We start from the raw sequence: 25,793 nt of genomic DNA on the forward strand, positions 1-25,793 counted from the left end.
GCCCTCTGGAAGTGCCCCCCATCCCTATTCGCCAGAAACTTTCCCCTCCCGTTGTCATGGAGATAGACGGCCGCGGCCTCCCGTCACCATGGCAACGTGCGGTCCCGCGGCCGCAGGATTGCGGGGCTCGCAAAGTCTTTTTGCAGTTGTCCTCGCCCCGCGGTCCTTAGGGTCTTCTGCCTCCCTGGGCGAGAGTGACCAACTTCTCCGGTGGAGCGCTGGTGGCCGCTCTCCCTTCCCGCAGTGCCTGTCTGGCGGCCACCCGTGCGGCGTGCGGGATGTACCGGTGTTTTCATAACCACTGTCTCAGTGCCCCAGCCGCCCGGGAAGCCCCGGCCCGCGCACTCCCGTGACAGGGAGGAAAATCGGGGCGCGCAGAGCCCAAGGTCACAGATCCGTGTCCCGTGGCCCCCGGAGGGACCCCCGGGCGGCAGGGGGCGGCCGGGAGGCGCCAGACCCGCCAGCGGCTGCGGGATGCCACGTGAGGGGCGGGGACCCCGCGGGGAGGGGATTAAAAGCCCCCGGAGCCGCGGGCAGCGCGGGTCCCGGGCATGAGCTCCGAGTTGGGGCCCGGAGGGCCTCGGTGCCAGGCGGCGCTCGCGGTCCTGGCTTCGCTCTGCCGGGTCCGGCCGCCCCCTCTCGGGCTGGACGCGGAGACTTGTCGGAGCTTGGAGCGGCCCGAGCAGAGTCCCAGCGCGGCCGACGCAGGTAACCGGGACCCCGCGCGGCCCCCGCGGGCGCCCGGGAGCGAACCCCGAACCCAGAGCCCGTGTCGGTGCGGGGCCCAGAGCGACTGAGAGAAGCCAGGGGGCTGGCCCCGGAGCAGAGCAGGGGCCCCCGGGCCTCAGTTTCCCTCGCGACTCGTCTCGCCTGCACACCGGGAAAGCACCCTGCGTCCGTGTGTCTGTCCCCGGGCGCGCGTGCCGGACCTTGCGTCTGTGTGTCTGTCCCCGGGCGCGTCTCTGCCGGGGGCGGGGGCACAGGGTGTCGCGGCCGCTCTCCGCCCCCCTCCCCGGCCCTATAACTCGCTCCTCGCGTTCTCCGTGACTCACTCGGACTCGGGGCCACTTTTGTAGCGGGCGCGGCCCACGCCTGCACCGCGCAGCAGCCAAGCCGGTGAGTCCCGAGCCCGCGGGGGTCGCGCTCTCCCCGCACAGCAGCGCGGCGTCTCCCGTCCGGAAAGCTCGGTCCCGGGGGTCCGGGTGAGGGGCCCCGGGGGCGAGCGAGCGGGGCCAGCGCCAAGCCAGAGGATGCGATCGGGGTAGGGGAGACCCTGCGGGGAGGGGTCCGAGGCGCCGCAGAATCTATCCCCCTCCCCGACTCCGACTCTCCACGTCGCGGAGCTTGGGGTGGGGACCAGGTGGTCGTGTGAAAAGGGAAGCGGCTGCGGGGCGAGAGAGGAGCATCTCCCCGGCTTCTCTCGCGGCGGCTCTCCGGCGGGCACAGGTGGGCCGGGCTCCGGGCCCCTTCCACCTGAAGTTAAAGGTCGGAGGGTGAGCTACCTCGGGGCTGCGGATCAGGGTATCAAAGCGGCACGGTGGGGGGCTCCAAAGAGGGGGCTTCTGAGCGAGAGGCTGAGCCCAGTCCCGTGAATAGAGCCCACTTCAGACTGATCTGTGGGTTGTAGGGGGCGCTGCACCGCTCTCTCCTTCTGTCTCCCCATCTCTCTGTCTCTTTCTGTCTCTCCATCTCTGTCTCTCTTGTCTTCACCTCTCTCTGAGTCTGTCTCTCTGTCTCTCTTTGTTTCTGTCTCTGTTTATTTGTGTCTGTCTCTGTTTGTCTCTGTGTCTGTCTATCTCCCTCTCTGTTTTTGTCTCTCTGGCAATGCTGGTGAATCGGATGATGGCTTGTTTCAGCCACAAAAGGAACTGAGATGAGGCACAAAGAAGTCCTCTCTGAGGGCTTTGGGTACTGAATTAAGCTTGACTGTCCTGCCCCCTGGAAGACTCTCTGGACTGATCAGACCTAGCAATTATTACATTCTGCTCCACCTCGAACATTCACCTTGGACCCAATCCAGCTGCCCACCCCTCAGCAGGCACACAATGTCCAACAAGCCAGGAGCCATCCTGCCCCTCCTGGGGGGGGGTCCCCTCCACCCTTTCCTGCAGCCATCTACTCTGTACTTCTCCTAACTCCTTAAGGGGTTGGTTCATAGGGAGAACACACCTGTTGGGTGCAGCTGGAGGTGAAGGCTGCACCCCCCGCCAAAGCCTTGCAGGAGGCACATCCTGATTGGGAGCAGCCCCAGGTTCTGCCTTTCCAGGGACACCCAAGCCTGGAATGACTCTTCTGGATGGAGGCTGAGCAGAGCCAGACGCCAATGAATCAGTTCTCTTCCCTGCAAGTTGCCTCAAAAAGCCAGTTTGAGTTGTCAGCCTTGGGGAACTTTCACTTTGGCTGCTGAGTCACTCACTGGCTTTAGGAAACCCCAGGGACCAAGCTGGGACCAGCTGGAGGTGGGACAGAAGGGTTGGGGGAGGCAGAAGAAGACCCTTAATCAGAGAGAGAGAGTGATGGTGAGTGACTCTGGGGGGTCTCAGAATTTCCAGGGATCTGCAGAGAGGCAGTAGGTTTTAGGACCAACCGCGCCACCCCCCCCCCAAAAAAACCAGCAGACTGGTGGCATGACTGTCTGCATGACGCCGGCATGATGCCCGATCCTTCCTCCTGTTCGTGGACAATGCCTGTGGCCAGACCATGCCCAGTTCCCGCCACCGTTTTAGGCTTTCTGGGGTCTTCCTCCTGCTTTAAGTCTCTTGTGTTTTCTAATAATACTCCGAGACTCAGCCATTGAGATTCACACCCCGCTCGCATTTTCTAAGACCTTCCCATGCACAAGATGCTAGAACAGCGCAGGAAGTCTCAGCTCCTCGGCTCTCAGCTCCTGCTGTAGAGGCACCTCCCCATGGCAAGGACCCCTTTTCTTTCAGACCCCTAAAAGTGGGCTGGAGAGGCCCACCCGGATTTGATCTCCAGCATCCCATATGGTCTCCGGTGCACTGCTGGGAGTAATTCCTGAGTGCAGAGCCAGGAGTAACCCTGGAGCATCACTGGGTATGACCCCCAAAACAAAATAACTAAAACCCCAAACTCTGAAGGCAAAGCCTCTGGTCTCCTCTTTAATTAATGCACCACCCTGCTCCCAGGTGGATGCAGGCAGTTCTTTACTTGTCTTTGTGTCCTTTATGTTGTGGTGGTGGAGAGTCTTTCCCTAAGCTAACTTGGTTTCTGGACCTGGGTGGTGAGCAGAGGCTGAGCAGTGTTCCAGAGGTGATGGAAACCCACCCTACCCTCCCCAGCCGATGGCTTCTCCAGCTTACCTTGGTCCTGAGTCGGCTTGATGCTTGCTCACTTCTCTAATGGTGCTGTGTGATTCAGCCGCCTGGCTTTGAAGTTGGCCTTTTGCAAGCACACATTATTTTTCCTTCTCGGAGATGGCAAATTAACTGCACAACATTTCACCACAACACCCAAGTGCTGTTTGCATAACTGAATGCTCGAGCACTCTTGCCTTGCTGAGATGACTTTAAAACCCACAGCCTGACTCTAGAAGCAGAGCCCAGAACCCAGGAGGGCAGAGACTTTGGGTTTGCTGTTCTAGAAGTCTGCTTCTCTGTCTGTGGAAAGATGGTGGGATGGGGGTGGGGAATCCAGAATGTTCCATCCCTCCAACCCTATACAAATGTGTTCTTTCTGGACCATCCAAATGTCACACTGTTCTCTCTGTCTACATGTTGGGAGGAAAACATGTGGCTGCAAATAACCAGCACAGGGAATGAGAATTCTGAGCCAGAGCGGGTTTCTTTGGGACTGTATAGGGCTGTCTGGAGCAGAGGAAAGTGGAGTGAAAGGCAGTCCAAAATGTTTGCTCAGAAAAAGGCCTCTAAGGACTGGGAGTGGACTGGGCCACTCTGGGGAGCTCAGATGTCAGTTCAGATATCCCAGATATCATGACACTTCTTCACCCCTCCCTTCTTCACAGTACCCACTTTGGGGGTGCTCTTTGTGTGCCCCAGCAAATGTCATACTGCTCCTGGGCTGCGGGTATGGCCCACTTACCATCCCCCCAACCTTGCCGTCTTTTCAAAGATGCTCTGAGCAAGCAGATAGAAGGAAAGGTACTGTGGGACAGTCAGCTTCTGCTGAAATCCTACTGCTCAGAGTTGTTATTATTGCCTCAGCTCTGTCAGCGCCCAAGCACTTCACATTCATCTCCAATTTATCTCTGAAGCCCCAAACGATGGTGAAAGCAGGGCCCAGTCAGAAAGCTCCACGTGGCCGTAATTAGCCCTGCATCTTCTCTTCTCGTGGCTTTTTTTTCAGGAGCATTAATTCTCTTTCTGTTTGGACTCTGCTAATTATCCCCATCGGTTGTGCAGTCTGAATCTCTGAAAGAAATAAAGGAAGTGAAAGTGCTCCATTTTCCTTTCCCCAATGCTGAATTTTAATTATACCAGGTTATCCTAATAAATTCAACAGCCATGTTAGAGCTTATTATTAATGGGCCATGCGTGGGAGCCTGGGAGCATCATAATGCTGCCCTCACCAAAACATGCATGCATAAACATTTAACATGCATGTGTGCACACGCGCACGCGTGCACACACACACACACTTTCACATGCACACACATGCATGCAGTATACTCACATGAGTATTTCTCAGGTACGTTCCTTAGGAGAATCCCTTATGAGACTCTCCCAGCAGTACTTGCCCAGTTGGTGGGTAAACTGGCTGTCTGTGCCCTTTGCAGGGAGCAAGAGATGGAGCGGGGAGGTGGCCATAACCATAAGGCCCGTGGTTCAGGAGGTCAGACACAGGCAACCCATACTGGGGGTGCGGAGCTGACCATCTGGAGATGAAGAACAGAATGCATTGCTGATGGGTCTGCTCTGCCTCTTCGCATGCCTGACTGGGTCTTGCCCTGTCCAGCCTGTGTGGTGATCTCTGTCTTGGTGGGTGTCTGCATGAGAGCACTTCTCGGCACAGCCAGGCCCTCACCAGCACACCTGGCTCTGAAGTCAGCCTCTGCAGAGAGCAGAGGGATGGGGCATCTCTTGTCACTGCCTCTCTCCAGTTTATCTTTTCAACGGTATTTGATGAAGGAGCAGGACTCCATCTGTCTGGATGGATTTTCCCCACCTGAGAGCCCACTAGGAAAGTGGAAGACGAGCAGGAGACAAAAGTGTGGATGATCCTAACGCAGCAGTGAGAAAAGTGGAGGCGGTGGGGCTCTGTCTTTGGTTGGAGGTGTCCGTGGGGAGATAACAAAGCCCTGGATGTTAATTAATAACCCAACATCTTCTAGGAACCAAGGACAGCTGTGACCCTTTGCTTTTGCTGAAAGTTTCCACCTAGTGACAAGTAGGTTCCACCTTCTTGCTTCTGGAGAATCCTAACTTTCTGGAGGAAAAGAAGGTCCTGAGGTCCCCCAGATAGTTTTTTCTTAAGTCTCCTGACCCTATCCCTACCCCAGAGGGTCCAATAGGTTGTGAGATATTATTGTCAGAAAGAGCAAAAGTCAAAAAGGAAACCTGAAAAGCAATGCAATCAGAATAATAGTTTCTGTCCAGTCTACACTTACACCTTCCAGACTCTGTACCCCAAATCTCAGCTTATTTCCTATTCCCAGTGGTAGTGTTCTTTCTGCAGTGGAGACAGGAGATGCCCTTTGAAATGAAGAGAGGACCATAATTAAGAAAAGTCACTTGTTGAAAGTCACACACAAATGGGAGTGCAGGTGTTACCAGTTGACTCAGGAACTGAACTGAGACTACCAAGGACTGCTTCCTGTGAAATCTGGACTCCCTGAAGGCCTGAAGCTCCCTCTGGCCACTCTGACCCTGGCACTGGGGGTTTCTGTGCCCAGTTCCATAGCTCTCTGTTCTCTCATGCCTGGTGGGTAATTGACCAAGAGAGGTTCTCACACCAGGTGCCTGTGAAATGCAGGACAACACAGATCTTAGTGAAGGTGCCTTGCATCACATTTTCAATAATGGGTCCCTTCCCCCCAGTTTTCAAGAAAACCTGGCCAAAGCACAGCTTCATTCAACTGTAGGATTTTCTATCCCTGGTTTTCTTTTTACTCCTCTGATGCTCACTCAGCTGGAAGTGGACGATAACAACAAAATAACTGGATAAGTAGTAAACAAATGAGTAGAAAAAGTTCAGATGCAAGATCTTTAATCAAGTGTGAAAGACTGAGTTATATGTGAAATTCTAATATTATTCATGGTTTTTTATGATGAAGTTAAGCCATATTTACTTATTAGTTTTTTTGACTTGCAGAAGTTCTTCCTGGTAGACAAATTTCAGAGATACATGGAGCTGGAGGGAAGACTCTTGCCTTGCATGTTGCTAACCCTAGTTCCTTAAAACTGCATAAAGTGCCCTAAACACTGTCAGAGGTAACTCTGGACCAAAGAGCCAGGATGAGCCTCTGGACACTGTAAGATGTATATCACAGTTTCACTTCCAAAATGAAAAGAACTAGACGATTTAAAACTAGAATGGCAGGGGCTAGAGTGACAGTATAGCAGGTCAGGCTCTTGTCTTGCATGTGGCTGACCTGGATTTGATCCCTGGCATCTCATATGGTCCCTGGAGCCTGCCAGAAGTAATTCCTTTAACCCATGAGCATCTCCAGGTGTATCCCCCCAAAATAAAAACACTCCACAATTAGAGTGATAAGCAAGGTAATTCTAATAAAGATAGCTAATATTATTGTTCTTACTATTCTTGGTATACTTGTGATTTCATTCAAACCTCACAATGATCCCAAGGAGTAAAACACTATTGTTGTGCCCATTTTCTAGTGATGATACTGAGGCTAAGAGCCAGTAAGTAGATTTTCAAGGTTATCCAGTTTAAAGTGAGTGGAGATGGGGCAAGAAATATAGTAAGAGAGATTAAGGTGCTCACCTTGTACATCACTAACCCAGGTTCGATCCCCAGCACCACATGATCCCCCCACCCCCAGCACCACTGAAAGCCGCAACCAAGCACAGACTTGGAAAACTGTGGGGTGTAGATTACCCCTCCCTCCCCCGAACAATAAAAATGCCAGTAGAGAGGGGCAAGGAATAGCCCAGTCTGACTCTAGGGCAATGCTGCTTTTGCTCCAGAGAAGGAAGAAGAAAACATTCTTAGAAAGTACTGTCTCTTTCTCAACTCTCTTGGCTCAGGAGAGTTACCTCTCTCTGAGGCATCCAGGCACAAAAAGCCCTGGATGCATACTCAAACACTGGCTGGGTTATTCTTGGAAATGCTATGTGCCACACAGGGAGGGGTTCAAGTCAGATGTGAGTGGGGATGAGGCTTCAAAAAATCCTTGTGGCCTGTTATTTGCTCGAAGGTGATGTGCCTGCAACCTGGGTTAGGAGAGTTATCATAGGTGACCTGGGTATCTGCAAGGCCCTTCGGTCACAGTGAATCCCTGGTGTTCCTTTAACCAGGCTGTGAAGGCTGGCCGAGTCCAAGGTGCTAATTCTCACAGTCCCATTCTAATTCTGCTCTAACCAAATTTGCTCACTGCTTTGTATCTCTGTGGGCCTAAACCCAATAAACTTTCAGAACCCAGTACTTGCATCTCCTGACTGTGTGGTGTTGTTCGGGAAGACGATAATCCAGGCAGAATTGCCTCTGGTCTTATATAACCAGTATGGAGTGCTGGTGCTGATTCCCAATAATCTATACTTCTGCCTTCCCTAATCACTGCTCCAAGGGAGCAACAGCAGGCTCATGTGGAAAAGCATTCAAAATAGCAACCACTGAGGAAAAATTTATTCCCCTGGCCCACCCCTCCCCCCACCTTTCCTTTCATCTATGAATTCTGTTTTTTGTCAGGTTGAACATTTAAATGCACTGTATGCTTGCTGGATCCCCCCCTTTAATTCTCCCCCTTTCTCATTAAAATTCTAATTATTACCAGAACAAGAAAAATGTATGATCAAAGGCAACCACAGCTCTAGAAGTACCTTTTGTTTTAAGGTGACTCATAATGCAGAGAATGCAACCAGAACAGCTGTACTGGAAAGCAGGGGTGAAGGGTCCGGAACTGGTCGGGGACCTGGAAGAATACACAGAGGGGTGATTAGTTTCCTGGTGACCCCCAGAAGGCTTAGGAACCTAGGACAGTCTCTCGACCATTTAGATCAGAAGCTGATAGCAGCAAAAACGATTTTGATTTAGTGCCTTCAGTATACAATTACTTGTTCCTCCGTTATTTATGTGTCTGCAGGCGGCTGGTGCAGAGCTGAGCTGCCTGGCTTGTATCTCTCACGCATTAACTCTATGACCCTGGATAATTGACATAACCCACTGTGCCTCAGTTTCCTCATGTGCAAAACGAGGAGAATAATCATATTCATCTTGCTAGAGAAAATTTAATCAGAGAGTATGTAAAGCACTTCATACCTTGGACATAATTCTCCATCAATGAATAATAAAATACTCTCATTTCTTTTGCACTCTACCTATATATTAAAATTTTGATTCTTTGCTTTTGAGAGAATATACATTAAATAACTAGAAAGTGATGGGGGTGAATACAGGCTCCCTGGAGACCTTTAGTTCACCAAGAATCCACTTTCCTGGTGCCTGGCAGTGTCTGGGTGAAAGACTCACCTCAACTAAGGCCCCAGGGTGGGCTAGGTGGCCCAGGGTGAAAGAGTTACTGCTCATGTCCTGATTTGTGAGACAGAGGCTGGTCAAACCCAGTGCCTGTCAGCCAGGGGCTGGAAAGCAGTGAAAGCGCCCAGAGAGGGTAGCTGGCCCCCTCATCTCCTCAGGGATTTTCCTGGCCTATCTGCACATGAAGCCTCCAGAAGGGACCTGATCACCCCTGCAAGGCTGGCCTAGCTAGGAACCAGGCACACGTCTAGAGCTGAGGAAACAGTGGAGTGATTACTGCAGCCTGTGTGAGTCCCCTGTTCATTCACTCATTCATTCTGTGCCAGTTTTCATGTGAGGCCGGAGTCGGAAAAATAGAAAACACAGAGTAACAGCAGCCTCCGTTTTGTGTTACTCGATCCTATGACTCTGGAGACGGTACCTCATGCCTCACACACTCTGCCCATCCAGACCACCGCCCTAAGTGGTATCCAGTATAGATAGGCTGGGAGGTAGTACCTCTCACTGGGTGCTGGACAGCTGGGTTCCCATTCAGGTGCTACCTCCAACCCATACATGTTACTTCTCTGCCCACCACTCCCGTGGACAAGCACACAGGCTGGTCTCAGCACTGGGTGGCGGGGGGTGGGGCGGAGGGAACTATTCCTCAGAGTAAATCCAGAGATTTTTATTGGTTGGTTGGTTTTCAGGCCACACCCAGTGACAGTCTGGGCTTACTCCTGGCTTAGTGCTCCAAGGTGTCTCTCTGCAGTACTTGGGGGACCCCCTGTGGGAACAGGATGGAACCTGGAACCTCCTGCATATGAAGCATTGACTGTGAGCTGCCTCCTCCTCCCTTAGACACAGATGAGCCTCTCTTGGAGGCTGCAGGACCCAGGCCAAGCAGAGGGAGAGGGGCTTTGAGGTCTTACCCCAGTAGGAAGAGGTGCAGCCGCCCGGCAGGACCAGTGACCTCTAGCCAGAAAAGTGTGGTGTGAGGGTGATGATGCAGATGCAATGTCCCAACCCTGAAATCACTGCACAGGAGACTTCAGAACCTGTGAGCAAGTGAACCTGGTGCAGACGCCACCACGTGTGATGGGGCAGAGCCCCGCCACCTCTCAGGAGGGGACGAGAAGCCATGGCTTTAAAGGGTCATTTATAAGGGGGAAGGGCAGCTGTTTCCTCATTGCCCCGAAAGAATGGCAGCCCCCAATATCTCCTAGATCCTAGATGTCTTCTCAGGGAAGCATTGGGGTAGGAGCCCTCACACCCACCACCACCTTCAAAGCTACCATTGCCTCAGCAACCTTAAGGGCAGGCAGCAGGATGGGAAGCACCAGGGAGGAAATCCCCGCTCTGATGGACCTGGTGGTCAGATTCCAACCTTGGACAACTTCTTCCAGTGCATGTGCAGGATTGGGGGGACACAGGCAAGCCCTGGTGGTGATCAGGCTCAGTCCACAACTCCCTTGAGCTCGCTTTTGCACCCCCTGGGGGCCATGTGGGAAGAGGATAAGTAAGCTGGGCCTCTCTGTCCCCTGGTCTCTTGGCGTACTGAGGAGGGAGTATTACACCCCTAGCACTCCACATTCGACCTGCTATTCTGGGCAGCGCTGACCACCGTGCAGACAGCATCAGGATGGGAACGCTTCACACATTTGCACATTTGCTGTTTATAGGTCTGGCTCCTGCCTATCCAGATGCCAGCTGGAGGCTGGGGCAGCCACCTGGGTGCTCCCCAAGCTGGTAGGGGCGGGGGGTGGGTGACAGGGAGCCAGTGTGAGGCAGTCACAAGACTGCAGATATTTCTCTGCGGTGGACTTCGGCGTGTCACCCTCACAGCCCCTCCCGTATGGCTGGGAACCTTTCTCACGACCCTTCTTCTCTTTTCTTCTGTCTCTGTGCCTTCTGTGTGTGCCCGTCCCTGGCCGCTACCCACACCTCTGTTTGTCCCTGTTCACTTTTGTCTGTCTGTCCCTCTTGCCTGGCCCCCGGGCAGGAGCTACCAGCAGCCTCCTCGCTGTGGTGGTGATTGTGTGTGGCGTGGCCCTGGTGGCACTTTTTCTCTTTCTTTTTTGGAAGCTGTGCTGGCTGCCCTGGCAGAGCAAGGAGGCCTCCAGCCCCTCGTGTGCTGACCTTCCTCCAGAGGCCTTCCCGAGTCCCTGCTCCCGGAACACCATGGCTGACAAGCTGAAGGACCCGAGTGCCCTGGGCTTCCTGGAGACAGCCGTGAAGATCAGCCATACATCCCCTGACATCCCGGCTGAGGTACAGATGTCAGTCAAAGAGCATATCATGCGCCACACGCGGCTGCAGCGCCAGACCACCGAGCCTGCCTCGTCCACCAGGTGAGGGTCTCTGGCCCTGACCTCACTGCCCCTGTCAGCCATGCAGGGATGAGGTGTCAGCCTGGGCATGCTGGGGGAACAGATAACATAATTCAGGTACTTTGGGGCAGGCAGTCCTGCTCTGCTTCACCATGGGGATACATTCTGAGAAAATTATGGAGTGGTAGGGCTGGAGCAATAGCACAGTGGTAGGGCGTTTGCCTTGCAGGCAGCCAACATGGCCAACCCGAGTTCGATTCCTCCGCCCCTCTCGGAGAGCCCGGCAAGCTACTGAGAGTATCTCGCCCGCACGGCAGAGCCTGGCAAGCTACCCGTGATGTATTCGATATGCCAGACACAGTAACAACAAAGTCTCCAATGGAGACGTTACTGGGCCCGCTCGAGCAAATCGATGAATAACGGGAGGGCCGAGCAAACATCAGAGAATGTGCTTAGCTGCACCCCACCATCACCAGCAGCCATATTGTTAGGACACATGTGGCTAGATAACAGAGTGCATATGACGTGGTGGGTGAGCAAGCTGGAGATGGGCATCAGGAAAAGTGTTAGGGACTGGTCTTTGAGGTAGAGGGCTGTGCATGCTGTGAGCAGGGGAATGTGAAGTGCCGGGGGTGGGGGGCAGGATTCAATCCCTAGCATCGTGTATAGGTCCCCCCAGTTCAGCCACAAATGATCCTGAGTGCAGAGCCAGGAGTAAGCTCTGAACACTGCTGGATGTGGTTCAAAAATCAAAACAAAAGGAAGAAAAATCTTCAAGTCTGCAGTGTAGGGGAGAAATAAGGCGCTACTTGATTCCTAACATTTGGAGAATGAGAATTCCTTTATTCCCCAACACAGCTCCTCACACAGCGGGTGTGTACAAGCCTTCTTTACCAGAACAGAAAAACCTAGAAACAATCATAGGAACCAGTCACCACATAATGATGGAAAACTACTCTAAATACAGGAACACTTTGAGAGGATGGGGTGTGGGCCAGAGGGAGAGCTCAGGGAGAGGCTGAGTGCATGCTTTGCATTCAGAAGGTCCAGGAACCATCCCCAGTACCGCATGTGCCCAGAGCACTGCCAGGGGCAACCAATCCAGCACCACACTGGGAGTGGCCCCTGAGCATTGCTGGATGTGACCTCAAACCAAACCCAAACCAAACAAAAGGCAGAGGTGTATGCAGGTATGCAGCCTTATATTGATGCAAAACAGGACTCTGGAGGGTCCCTGGTTCCCTACCTTACCCTGGTATTCAAACTGTATGCCAGAAATAAAATTCTGCAGGCTCTATTTCCAAGCTTCAGGAGATGACCTTGCAGAAGTCTCTCACCTTTTTTGTGCCTCATTTTCTCCAACTGAAAAACTGGTTCAAGACTGTCATAGGGGTATTTGAAGGTGCTTGAGCAAGAATTTGGGGAGGGGATTATTTGCTGTTTGCGAGCGCTTGCAGTGCATGACTCACACCCCTGCCCCCATTCTGAGTGCCTCTTCTCTGTGAATTCCCCCTCTCTCCCACCCAGCCCCCTACCCCATAAGACTGCTTCTTCTGGTTTCCTATTTGATACCCAGAACAGTTATGAGGTCACCGTAGAAAGTGGCAGAGCCAAAATGAGTCATTAGGCTCCAAAGGCAGGTCAGAGCTGGTCCTGGGGGCTTTGTGTAGTGGGGGTGAAAGGGGCATCTGGAGGAGGGATGCACCTTCTCCTAGGAAATTTCATAGTTTAATGGGGTTCAAGGTTGGATACATTCGATAGGAAATGTAAGGAGGAGGGAACTGAGGGGCAGGGGAGTGACAATAGCAGTGCCTGCATGCATCAAGTCCCCCTCCACTCACAACATGGATTTGAGCAAATTTTTTTCTCTCTCAAGGTTTTCTCTTTATTCTCAAGTACCATAATTTCAAATAAGTCCTGGGGTGTCTGAAGCAGGGCTGCAGGAACTTGAAGACAAGAGGGCAGGCTCTACACTCTACCAGATCTGGAGTCCTGGTGGAGCTCAGGAGGTCTGAGGGATGCATTGCTGGTTCTCAGTCCTCTGGCTTGTTGGTTCAGCATCAGGGCCTGAAAATGTGGTGCAGCTGGGGCCCTGTAGTGTTGGGGATACCCAGGACACCCTCGTAGTGCTGTGGGCCTCCACAGCTGCTCTGGGGACCAGGCAGTGCTGGGAATGGAACCTAGGTTCAGCAGCGGCAGCCATGCACCCTAACTACTGTCCTGTCTCCTGGTCCTTGTGATTAACTAGGTGATTGACTGAGTGGGGGTGAGGGCACCCCTATGCCCTGCTGTTCAAGGGTCCCTGTGCTGCCATACAGTGAGGTGTGTGATACACCTGGTCACAGGAAAGGGGCTGGTGGGGGCCCCTGAGCTCTGATGCATCCCATGTCCCTCTCTGCCCCCAGGCACACTTCCTTCAAGCGCCACCTGCCCCGGCAGATGCACGTGTCCAGTGTGGACTATGGCAACGAGCTGCCGCCTGCTGCGGAGCAGCCCACCAGCATCGGCCGCATCAAGCCCGAGCTCTACAAGCAGAAATCTGTGGATGGGGATGACGCCAAGTCCGAGGCAGCGAAGAACTGTGGGAAGATCAACTTCAGCCTGCGCTACGACTATGAGAGCGAGACCCTGATCGTGCGCATCCTGAAGGCCTTCGACCTCCCCGCCAAGGACTTCTGTGGCAGCTCCGACCCTTATGTCAAGATCTACCTCCTGCCTGACCGCAAGTGTAAGCTGCAGACCCGGGTGCACCGCAAGACCCTAAATCCCACCTTCGATGAGAACTTCCACTTCCCTGTGCCCTACGAGGAGCTGGCCGACCGCAAGCTGCACCTCAGCGTCTTCGACTTTGATCGCTTCTCCCGCCATGACATGATCGGGGAAGTCATCCTGGACAACCTCTTTGAGGCCTCTGACCTGTCGCGGGAAACTTCCATCTGGAAGGACATCCAATATGCCACCAGCGTGAGTACCGTCCTGCCCCAGGCTTCCTGTCCATCCCTTCCCCTTTGTCTCTGGTCCTGGGGCCTTCAGCACGTGGAGGGAGAATCTGGAGGCTTCTACCTGGGGAGTCCTTGCCTTTTAGCCCAGGTTAGGGATGATGGTGTCTCTGAGTAGGAGAGAGGGGGGAAGATTCATGTCTGGTGCCTCTGACGGCGTGCTCCGTAGTGGGTGGCTCTCTGTAGGTGGGGCCACTGGTTTACCATAGCCAATAAAATAGGGCTGTGCTTCTCTTGGGTCATGGGTCAAGCTTGAGCAGGCTCAGAGATGGAAATGGCTGCACCTGACATGGGCTTTGATGGGTGGTAGCAACTGGAAAAGGCCGTGACAACTGTCTATATTAGCAAGGATGAACCAGGTTTAGCTGCAACAACAAACATCCCTAGGTTGGTTTGGTTTCATTGTTCAGGGCAGGGGTTTGGGCCATACCTGGATCACTCCTGTAGGGCTCAGAGGACCATATGGGATACTGTGGGACCCGGGTCAACCACATGCCCAACTGCCATATGATCCTTCTGGTCCCTTAATTGTTTAAAACAACCAAGGCTTAGTTCTCATTCATATCACATGAGCTCTGTCCCCTGGTGGGGGTTCCCCTCGATCTTATTGCCCGGGAATCCAAACTAAAAGAAGTGCCTTCTCCCCATGGGCTTTGAGTTAGCACATGTGGAGGAAGAGAGTATGGCAAATCAAGCATTTTTTTCATCCAGCTTCCAAGAAGTGTCATTTCTGCTCATAATTTTTATGAGCCAAAGCAAGACCCTCAGCAACTCCTGGCACAAAGAGGGCAGGCATGTGCTCAGAACTGGGAGCACTTCCTGAGAGACAGTGACGGCTACCACACAGGGGAGGGCCTCTCTTCGGATGGTCTGGGGAATGGGGGAGGAGTGAAGGAGATGTGGCAAAATCGTACCTGGAAGCTATACACTGACTACTGGAATTGGCCAGGGAAGGTTCAACTGATGAGGCTCAGGCTGGCTTTTAAGAGGAGGAAGGGAAGGTCTGACGCAGAGTTGGACAGGCCCATCCAGGTCCTAGCGTCCAGTGTACGTGCCCTGCTACATCTGCCAGGAAGTTGTGCAAGAAACTGGGGTCCCAACTCCTATGGGTGCAGGTGGTGTGAGTCACCTAAGTCCCCTCCAGGCAGCAGAGAGACCCCTCCAAGGATTTCCTACCAAGCTCCAGTGGTCTGGCCAATCTCCAGCATCTTGAGTTGGGTGAGTGTCACTCTGAAAATTGTTGGTGCCATTTCTCTGGAGTAGGGGGCAGCCCTACTCTTTAACTGCAGTTTTATCTGCAGTCACACCTCAATATCTGTGCTGAGTGTGTGAGAGAGCGATTGCGAAAATCAGTCCCTCTCAGGTAAGCATCTTGATCTATTCAAGATCCAGCTTGAGGGAGCTCTGGGAAACCCTCTCGTGTATGAGCAGATTTTGATCCTCCCTCACTTTCCTCTGCAAGAGCAGCACAAGCAACAGGCCAGCAGCTGAGGCAGCGGGAGCAGCATTTGTGTGGCAGCCCCAGCCCAGGAGCTCGGCCAGCAGCTGAGGCAGCGGGAGCAGCATTTGTGTGGCAGCCCCAGCCCAGGAGCTCGGCTCCATAAATCACTTGGAAGTTTTCATCTGCTCCGCTCTTCCTGGGGGCCTCAGAAGGCGATGCTCCAATGCAGTAGTCACGCAGGTGAAAACTACAGCTCAGCTCCCTGTCCGCTGGGGCCAAGTCCTGGGGTCTAAGGTTGAGAGTAGGAGCAGGGCTATGGGGAGGTGGGGGCCTCTCCTCCCCTTACCGTGCTCCCCTCTGTGATGTCGCTCAGAGCATGAGTGGAAGCTGGCCCCAGAGTAGAAGCGCGCCAGCAGAAGACCTTAGCCTCTACACCTAGAGCTGAGAGATAACGAGGAATCAAGGCGCTTGCCTTGCATGCAGCTGCCCCAGGTTCAGTTCCTGGCATCACATACGGGCCTCTGAGCACTGGCAGGTGTTATCACTGAGTAGAGCTCCGAATAAGCCATGAGCATAGCTAGCTGTGGCCCAAACCACTGCCCTCCTACAAACACGTCCCCCACACACAAACCCTCCCCCAACTCTGCACCTGTTCCTGCCTGCTCTATTCCTTCCCTCCCCACTAATAGGTCACAGGACTGGAGTGCAGGAGCTCTGGGGTCAGCCCCAGCCACCACATATTCTCTGAGCACCACACCAGGAGCAGCCCCCAGACACTGCCAGGTGTGCCCCCCAAAGCCCATCCTCCAGCTTAATTTTAGGGAAAAAAGCAGATTGTCCCCCAAACAATAGACAAGTCATGGCAATCTTCTTTATCCCTGGTTGGTGCCATTCTAGTCCTCTTGTAGCTCATCCTGTCAGAGCACGACACTTGTGGGGAAAGAAGGGGATGTTGACAAATGACAACACCCTTGGACCTCAGAAATTTAGAATCGAATCTCACAACAAAAGGAAATGCCCATGCAGTGTCTAGAGATGCTCTAACTAGCCAGTTCACAGTTCCTTATGCCCTCAAAAACATATGGTATGAGGTTGCAGGCCCAGGGCCAGGTCAGCAAGTGCAGAGTTAGTGGGTGAGGGGGAGAAAGGGCAGCACCTAAGCCGGAGCAGAGCATCCAGCCCAGCAGCTCCCGAGGCTGGAGAGTGGCCACTGCATTCCCATCCCGCTGGCCTGAGACTGTCTCCAAGCAGGGTGTGGGGGGCATCCTGGACTCTCCCATCACTACCTCTAGAGCAGCCCTGCTCCCAGGGGCAGCCAAAGGTGATGCAGACATGGGCGCAAATGGCTCATGCTCCCACTATTCTTCAATACAGCCTGTAAAATGCATTTCCTGGAGGGCAGGGGCGATAGGACAGTAATCAGGACTTAGCATTGCACATGGCTAACCCAGGTTCCATCCCTGGTACCCCATATAGTCCCTTGAGCCTGTGAGGAGTGATTCCTGAGTGCTGAGCCAGGAGGAACCTAAGCACCACCGGGTGTGGGCCAAAAATCTAAAAATAAAATAAAATACATTTGTTTGGGGGCAGAGAGGCCTAAGCCACAGTCACCAGAGACGACTGTGCCATCATGTGAATAAGATCCTGCAGTGGGTGAGGGCCGGGTGCTGTCACCTCCCTCCAGAACCTGTCCCTGCATGTTAGTCCCTGAGCTTGGAACTCTAAACTGCCGCTGGCCTGGTCCTCAGTCCGTCATCCTGCCTCTTACCTCACTCTCAAGCTTCTCTAACAGCAGATGAGGCATTTCCTCCTCTCCTTCATCTCCCCAGCCTAGCACAGATGAGTCCTTTTCCGAGCTCTGATGTCCTGCTTCATGGCTGCTGTTCGTCCAGATTTATTCTCTGAATCCACTGCCCACCCTGCCAATATGCCCCAAATCACATTCTGCTTCATAAAGTTCTCCCAGTGGTTCTGAAACAGCCTGTTTTCTGCATTTGACTTTCTCTTGTATGTTCCCTCCCGACTGAGTATGTCATTTTATGCAAATGTCAGGACTCAGCACATTCTTATTGAGTGGCCAATGGCTTAGTGAATTCTGTTGAAATATGTTCTGGTGCACAGGGAAAGGACTATAAAAGTGATGTAATCTGGGTCAACAGGAACCCAGGAAGGCTTCCTAGAGGAAGAAGACCAACCATCCTTCTTCCTAGAGGAAGAAGACCAAATAGGCAGATCCAGGCTGGGTCGGGAGAGAGCTAGTCTACACATAGCCTTAGAGAAACGGTTCCCAGAGGTGACTGATGTCTGGAATCCAACAGACAAAAAGAGGAAGGAGGTGGGTGGGGGCAGTTTGGAGTGTAACAGAGCACAGAGGTTCAGGGAGCTCTCCTGGAGATTGCAAGCCCAAACGCTGTCCTCTTGTTGTTCTGCCCATTGGTGGAAGAATCAACTCGGCCCTGGCCCATGGGACCAGACAGCCTCCAGGTCTGGACCTACCACCAGTCTCATCTGGTTTGAAGTGGCAGATTTGAACCCATTTTATTCTTCTCTTCAACCCCAGAACTTAAAGATCCAAGGCCCCTGGATGGGGAGTGGCCCTTCCAGTCCAACGTCTAACTCTGCTCCTCACCACATGCACAGCCCCCCACCACAACCCCCTCCTCACTCAGTGCTCCGGGTGGGGAAGCAAAGGCACAGGGACAGACACAGTGCACATCCGGCTAGAGGTGGGAGGAGCAGGCAGGCCGGAACAATGAGAGCACTTGGAGACCTTATGTATTCCACAAGGAAATCAGGATTCACCAAATCCACACCAGCCGAGGGCAAGGCCCCCTCATGCTTCTGTGGCTCCTGCACCTGCATGATGTCCTCTGCTGATCTGGGCATCCTGAAGTGCTTCTCATTTTCCCTCCACCCAGAACGTCACTGGGTTTAAATCATCCTTCTCTTCCCTTCCTCTGTCTCTGCCCCCAGACTCATTATTTCTATATTAAGCCATAGATATATCATTATAATAGAGCTGCCATCACTGGGGTTTGCTAGCTGAGGCCTCAGACCCCAGTGCACACTATTCTCGTTGCTATCCCCACTCGGTGATGTGGTAGGAGGTGAAGGCTGTAACTTCGCCCCTGAATACCAGTTGTGTTTTGTGGTTGTAATGGACTCACCCTCCTTCCTGTCTGACCAGGCCAAGGTCAGGTCTGAGTGAGTGCGAGCATGTGTGTGCATGTGAGTGTGTGTGAGTAAGCATGGTGCATGTGCGTGTATGTGTGCTGTTTGGAGGGTTATGCAGTGCTCTGGATGTTTCCTGGGTGCTGGCACTCAGAGTCTGCAGGGAGGCAGGAGGCTGGAAGTCATAGAGTTGTCTCTAGGCCAGGAATGAGCCCAGCAGGTCACTAAGGGCCCAGGCTTTGGTGCCATGCCAGCCTGCACTGTGCTCAGCCTTTGCACTTTCTAGCTCTGACTTTGGTTGCATTCTCTGAACTGAGTCTCTGTTTCCCCAGTCAACGAAATGAGAGTAGTGGTGATGGATGTAGTGAATTAAAGAAGATACACGGGACACTGAAGGCAGTTCCAGAGCAGCCTCCTGACTTTCCTCAGATGGGGAGCTGCGGCCCAGACCCCCTGTTCTGACTGATGGTGCTTGTTTTCATTTTGGCCCTATTTCTTGTTCCAGTGACTGCAAGTGTTCTCTGTGTTCTCTGTGGCTTGTCTTCTCTGGGTCATGAGTTTTCTCAGTATTAAATCATTTCAACATCCTGTGATCCAACAACTCAGCTTCTCTAAGGTGAGAGTTCTGCTCTCTACTTTCCCAGAGAAAGTACCTAGTGCATGGGGGTGTGGTTTCCATAGTAAAGCCCCACATCCTGCATCAGTTCCGGGAGAGAATTTCCAGTCAGTAAGAATCAGCCCCTTGGGTCTGTCCCCAGCGCTTCCTGCCAAGGTGGAGGGCACACCAACAAGCTTCCCCACGAGGCACAGTGCTGTGCTAAAGCTCAGCCCCCTCTCTACCTTTCTCCTACCAGTTCCGATTTGCTTGTCTGGGACACAGATTATTACCAAATGCCCAGAGCATCACTGGCTTCATCACATTTTAATCTCACTGCAATAGCTTCTTGTATATAAACGAGAAAGCATCACTTCTGTATTAGGCAATTTGTCCAGTGTCTGCCATGGAGAAAGAAGTAGACAACCATGATTCAAATGTAGCTCTTCAGCAGGGCTCAGATCCTTTGTGATCTGGGCGGATTGCTTTTTCCTCTAAAATCTGGTCATTCCAAGCTCTTGAGTTACCCTTGAAATTCCTTCTCCATATTCCCAGTGTTCTCCCCATAAGTATAAGTTTGGTCAGCATTCCTCATTCATTCCACACTTCTCAAGTATCCACTCTGTGTTGGTCGTTTGCATTATTGAACACTTGCGGGCTCCAGAACCTTGATATAGGCTGTGGAACAGATGGGCAAGGGAAGCCTTACACCTTTGGAAACACAAAGCTAATAAGACCCCCCAACCCCTTCCTCATAAACAAGGTAAAGACTCAGGGGTGACCAGTTTAGGCTACTTACTGTCAGTTCATGCAAGTTGTTCAATTACACAGCAGGTGCAGCAGTGTTGAGGCAACCTGGAAAAAATTAATCAGAACCAGATGAGATTGTCCTGGAGGAAGCTTCTAGAAGGGCAATATTTAGTCCGATTCTGATTGTTGTAAGCATATAAAATGTCAACAGAGGGGGATTAGAAATAAGGTAGTATGTTTATGCATTTTCTTTGGTTTGGGAAAAGAAATCTAGAAAGAAGTCCTCTTGCACAAGATTGGGGTTGCTTATTTGTTTGCTTTCTTTTCGTCCTTTTATCTTTCCTTTATTTTTTCTTCTTTTCTTTCTTTCTGCTTTGGGGCTACACTCAGTGGTTCTCAGGACTTACTCCTGGCTCTGTGCTCAGATATTCTTTGCAGTGCTCAGGGAACCAATGTGGTGCTGGCTCACCATATGAAAGACATGCTTCTTAACACTGTACTCTCAAGGCTCCTTGTGTTTCTTTTCTATGTGTTGTTAGGTACTTTTGGTTTGATTACAGTGCACCAGGCCCAGGCTATTTGGGGTATACCACTTCAATCTAGTCCAATCCTATTCTTCAGGCTTCACAGACTAATGGAGGAGGCAGGGAATCAGTTCTGGTGTCCCAAGGGATATGAGTCCCCATGGGCCCACATGCCAAGGGAAGTCTGGCTTCCTAGATTGATGCCAGAAAAGGGTGCCTTCATTCTCTTCTCAGCCCCACAGACACACGTGGAATGAAATCCAAGGGTAGATATAAAGAGTCTTTTCAAGTCAAGCGAAAACTGTTATAAGTTGATCCACTTGAGCGGAAGCTCCCACAGGGTCACTGAGCAGGAGGTTGGGGCAACCATCTCAGAGAACCTGCCCTGAATATCAGCCCCCATTCTGTCCTGCTCAAATGTGAGAGGAAGAGACATAAAGAATCTTGATCCACTCAACGCATTATCATTGGTGCCTCACAGAACATGATAGAGTACTAGAACAGCTAGGTATTAAAGGAGAAACAAGTCTTGCTTTCTAAGAGCAATCAGTTGAAAGTAAAAGGTTATTAAAAGAGGGCCCAGAATGTAGCTCAGAGGTAGACCCCATGCATTGCAATGTGTGAGTTCCTAAGCTTGATCCCAGGCACACATACACACACGTGCGTATACACACACACACACACACACACACACACACACACAAACACAAAAACTGTCCTCCCATTGTTTGATTTGCTCGAGCAGACCCAGTAACATCTCCATTTTGAGACTTGTTGTTACTGTGTTTGGCATATTGAATACGTCACGGGTAGCTTTCCAGGCTTTGCCATGCAGGCGAGATACTCTCAGTAGATTGCCGGGCTCTCCAAGAGGGGTGGAGGAATTGAACCCAGCTCAGCTGGGCTGGCTGCGCACAAGGCAAATGCCCTACCACTGTGCTATCGCTCCAGCCCCTTGTGTGTGTGTGTTTGTGTGTGTGATGACACACACAAGTCATCAAAATAATATTATTTTAGTTGCATTAAAAGGAAAAGGAGCCACACAGAAGTGGTTATCAGAGCAAGGAGGGTGAGTGAGTAGACCAGAGATATAAAGAGTAGGGGGAGAATTTGGGAATAAAAACTAAGCTTTGGGGATGCTGGAGCAATGGCACAGCAGGTAGGGCATTTGCCTTACATGCAGCCTACCTGGATTCGATTTCCAGCATCCCATATGGTCCCCTGAGCACCGCCAGGAGTAATTCCTGAGTGCATGATCCAGTAGTAACCTCTGTGCATCACTGGTTTTGACCCAAAAAGCCAAAAAGACCTATAAAAGAAACAAACAAACAAAAGCTTTGGGGAAGAACCTCTATGATCAAAAAGAAGGAAGAAGAGAAGTCAGCAGTAGATACTTCGCAGGAGAAAGAGAAAAACAAAGTTTTTCAGCCCCCCAAAATTCAGGAGCTATCCCTAGTAACTTAGCTGGGAAATGCAGGAGGAAGATACATTTGGGGAGGAAGTTGGGAGCTCAGAGATGAGTATGATCTATTTAGATATCTCTGACACGTCCAAGATGAATTGGAACCTGGAGGTGGAATGCAGAACCCAGAAAAGAGGCTCTAGGTAAAGAAATTAATATATTACTGGAGTGAAAATGCACAAGACCCCAGGTTTAGAGAAGATCAGAGGCCCTAAAACTGAATGAACAGCAGGCACCTCTTATGTCTAAAAATGGGGAGCACGGGAGACTGAGAGGCAGAAGCCAGTGAAATGAGAGGGAGACGGCGGAAGTAGAGAGTCCTGGGAAAGCAACAGAGTGTTCCTGGGAGAAGAGAGAAAGATCTTACATGAGAAGCTATGACACATCGTGTAAGACAAACCAGACTAATCTTTTTGTTCAGAAATAACCTTGACAAGAGCCTAGTTGGTGGAGCCAACTGGGGAAAAGATCATTTGGGAAGATACTGGCATTAAGTCCCTTTCGGGTACCTTTCTGGAATGGGCAGCTATAGAAATGAGATTTAAACTTTGGGGTAGCCTGATTTCATAGGTGGTCCGGGGCTGGAGGGAGAGAGAAACGGACTCTTGCACTCAGACCAAGAATTCTGGTAGGAATCCTAGAATTCTGCTGTAAACCTCTGAGTGTCTAACTTCCCACCGCAGGACCTGGACAGAACAGAAAGCCAGAAGAGCCTAGGAAAGGAGGCTGCAGGCACTCCAGGTCACAGGAAACAGGCAGGGAGCAAGACCGGGTCCCATGCTGACTGCCCAAATCCCCCATGACTGACCCTCTCAGCAATGTGCTAAGGTAGCCAAATCTTCCCTCTCCAGGCACAGCCCAGTCCACCATGCCTCTGCCTGACCCACTGTCAGAAGCCTCCAGGTCACCTCAGGGCTCCCTTGTTTACTGGCTGTTCAGTGGGAGCTGCCTGTGGCCTGCTCGTCCTTGCTGTTCACTTGCCCCCATCTCCCCGGGGCCTGGCCTCACTATCCTCATTACTCTCTGGAAGCTAAACTACCACACTTGCAGCCTCAAACCCAGGGCATTGTGCAGAGTCTGTGCCCTGCCCTCGTGCCCCTGAGCCCCCGCGAGCAGAGGGCATCAGCCGTGCAGGGTCTCCATGTGTCTCTTCCTGAAGAGGAAGGGCCTGTTTGTCCCCCTGGTAGGGGCCTAAATATGAGGGAACTTGGAAGCTGGGAGCCAGTTTTCCTACTTCAGACTAATAAGAACTACAGTCCTGTTCTGCGACTTATAGCCTGCAAGGACGGGAGAAAACTAGGGCTGCGGGGCACCTGGGATCTCTCTGCTCAAGGATCAGAGCCTGGGTCTGCGGCTCATCTCATCCTGCCCAGGTCTTGCAATCAGTAACCTCTGCTGGAATTGTTCACGGGCTGTGTCTCCTCCAGAGCTTGCTGAGCAGCCACAAACGGGGGAGAAGCAGCATGTGCGGTCTGAGCTCCAGCCTCCAGCACACAGTACTCAGAGACCCCCTCACCTGAATGCTGCCTGCCTTGTAGGGTCTTCAAAGTTGGAAAGCAAAGCTAATAGGCTCAAATAGTGCTCAGACCGGATTGTAAGCAGTTGGTTTAAGTTTTATCCTTAAGTCCCTTTAAATTCCCCTTCCACAGTAGATCCTTTGCTGCAGTAAGGAAAGAAAGAGCCTTAAACAGTTGCTGGAGGCTCAGAACAATGGAGCCAGTTCCATTCTCCCCCTTGAGATATTCCTAGCCCCAGATGGCCCTGCTGCCCACTCCGGCCAGCTTCCTGCAGAGCACGGGACTCACATCCACCAAGCAACTGCCTTGCCTCCAGCCTCTGAGCTGGCAGTACTGCCAACCTAGCCCAGCCCACGGCCTCTGATTGGTATGCAGTGCATCTCTGCAGCATAAATATCTAATCTTCCCCTTACACGAGAATGAATGGGAAATCATTAAGCAACAAGCTCAGGCATCAACCAAAACCTGTTTGCTCTTCCCTGGCTGGGAGGAGCAGACACTGGCCTTCAAGCAATCACCAGATCCCCCCGCAGTGACATCTCCTCCCTAGGGAGAGGAGGTTTGGCACTGATGCTGGCACTCATTGGGAAGGAAGCGTCCCAAAATCAGCAGCAATCTGGAGAGATGGGATGTAACCTCTGGCTTTCTCAGAGAACTAGGACCATTCCCAAGGGGGTTTCAATTTCCTGCAGAGCGAAGTATTTAGACCTCAAGTGCTGTGCTCTGGGGAGGTCTGCACTGGGGAGGGATGGATCGGAGTCTTCATCCTCCTGCTGCAGGAGAATGGGGGAGTCCAGAGAAGGTACAGCCATGTCCCTGGGGTGGTCCAGTATGTCTGTGAACACCTGTACCCCAAACTCAGATCTCGTGAGACATAACCTTAGGGAATTTCTGTTGCTCCTGTGTCTGTGCTGGTGCAAGTCTTTGCCCTAGCTCTGCTTTCCCTCACCCCTTCCTGCCTCCTGCACCACTGCCCATTCATGCTCTCCCTGCCTGCTACTGAGCCTTTCCCTCCAGTGTACATGACGTGTCCAAGGGCACAGAGCTGAGGCCACATTCTCTCCCAAAACGGTTAGTCTCTTCCCTGCATGAGACTGGAAATATGCAAACCAGACAGTTACATCAGCAGGAAAACCAAGGAAGAAAGAAAAGGGAGTGATCCAAGTTCATGGGACCCTCAGCCAACGCCCCCTCCCACCTCAAGCCTCCCAATATTTTTACATGCATATTGACACTCTGGAGGAAGAGAGGGGAGGCCAGGCTAGCAGCAGGGCTCTGGGTAAATATATCCAATTGCAACCCTGGTTTATTTTCTGGTTCCCAACATACCATTTGCTGGCATATTTTTTCTGGTGCCTCAATGTCCATGATGATGGAGAGAAATGTGGGCAGCTGCTCCCTCTTCAACCCCACCACCCCTGGCCCATCTGGTCGCCTTCATCTTCCCCCAGCACCCCTGGAGCCATGTTTTTATCTTGGGTCACAATGGAACATGGGAGGGAGGTTTTCCACGGAGTCCACCTGGCCTCAAGACCAGGAATTCCTTGGGAGAGGAGGACCTGGGACAGGATGTGTCGGCATTCAGGTGCCTTGTTCTTGAAGGCCTGGAAAGGCCAATGAGCCATGTCTGGCAGGGCTCAGGACTTACTCCTGGGTCTGTCATCACCCATCACTCCTGGCAGTGCTGGTGATCAAGCTGAGTCAGTCAACAGCAAGACAAGTGCATACCCCCTGTCCTATGTCTCTTACTCCTAGCAGTTGTTTTGTTTGATTTGGGGTCACATGAGGCAGTGATCAGGGACTACTCCAAGCTCAGTACTGGTTTGCCCCTGATGGTGCTTGCACAGGGTGGAGGGGAGGGAGGAAGGAGGATGCTCATGCATGCAGTGCTAGGATCCACCCAGACCTCCTACATACACTTGGCCCTTCCTTTTTCTGTTGAGGAAAGTATGGTGCCTCCAGGAATTCTGACACTGTATTGTGTGTTGAGTAGGGGAAGAAGAGAACTGAGAACTAGACTCAGATTGCAACCTTGGGCTCTCTATTGCAGGTGAATGGGTGGTGGTGGTGGTGGTGGTGGTGATGGTGGTAAGGGTTTGGCTGAGACATCTCTGCCACTTACGGGCCAGGCCCTGAGTAACCTCCCCATTTCAGCCTCATTGCTCAGACTGTGTCTTTAAGGCCACCTAGCAGTGAACAACGGGGTCAGGGGTCAGTCTGCGCTCTGCTCCCCATGCCCCTCTCTGAGACCCCTGAAATGCATGAGTATCTGTGCCCTCCCCCCACCCCGGTCTCCTCGGGCTCCACTATTATGCCTTATTGGGAAGGTCTTCCTCTGATGGCCGCAGCGATACAGCCACAGAGCATAAATCCAGCTCCATCATCCTGAGC

The 25,793-nt window shown here is 52.2% G+C and overlaps 1 protein-coding gene across 2 annotated transcripts in view; it reads left to right on the forward strand.

Annotated features, from left to right (window-relative positions):
• The first annotated feature begins 436 nt into the window (after nucleotides 1-436).
• Nucleotides 437-25,793, forward strand: part of SYT6 (synaptotagmin 6) — a 59,538-nt gene continuing 34,181 nt past the window's right edge. The window contains exons 1-3 of one of the 2 annotated variants that reach the window (XM_056139081.1): nucleotides 437-708; nucleotides 10,616-10,964; nucleotides 13,349-13,907. In XM_056139081.1, coding sequence (XP_055995056.1) covers nucleotides 552-708; nucleotides 10,616-10,964; nucleotides 13,349-13,907 — 1,065 coding nt within the window. In that variant the 5' untranslated portion in view covers nucleotides 437-551. The remainder of the gene's footprint in view (nucleotides 709-10,615; nucleotides 10,965-13,348; nucleotides 13,908-25,793) is intronic. The other variant, XR_008795659.1, reaches the window with a different exon arrangement.

Source organism: Sorex fumeus, unplaced genomic scaffold (assembly GCF_029834395.1).
Source record: "Sorex fumeus unplaced genomic scaffold, SorFum_2.1 ptg000131l, whole genome shotgun sequence".
Taxonomy (NCBI): domain Eukaryota; kingdom Metazoa; phylum Chordata; class Mammalia; order Eulipotyphla; family Soricidae; genus Sorex; species Sorex fumeus.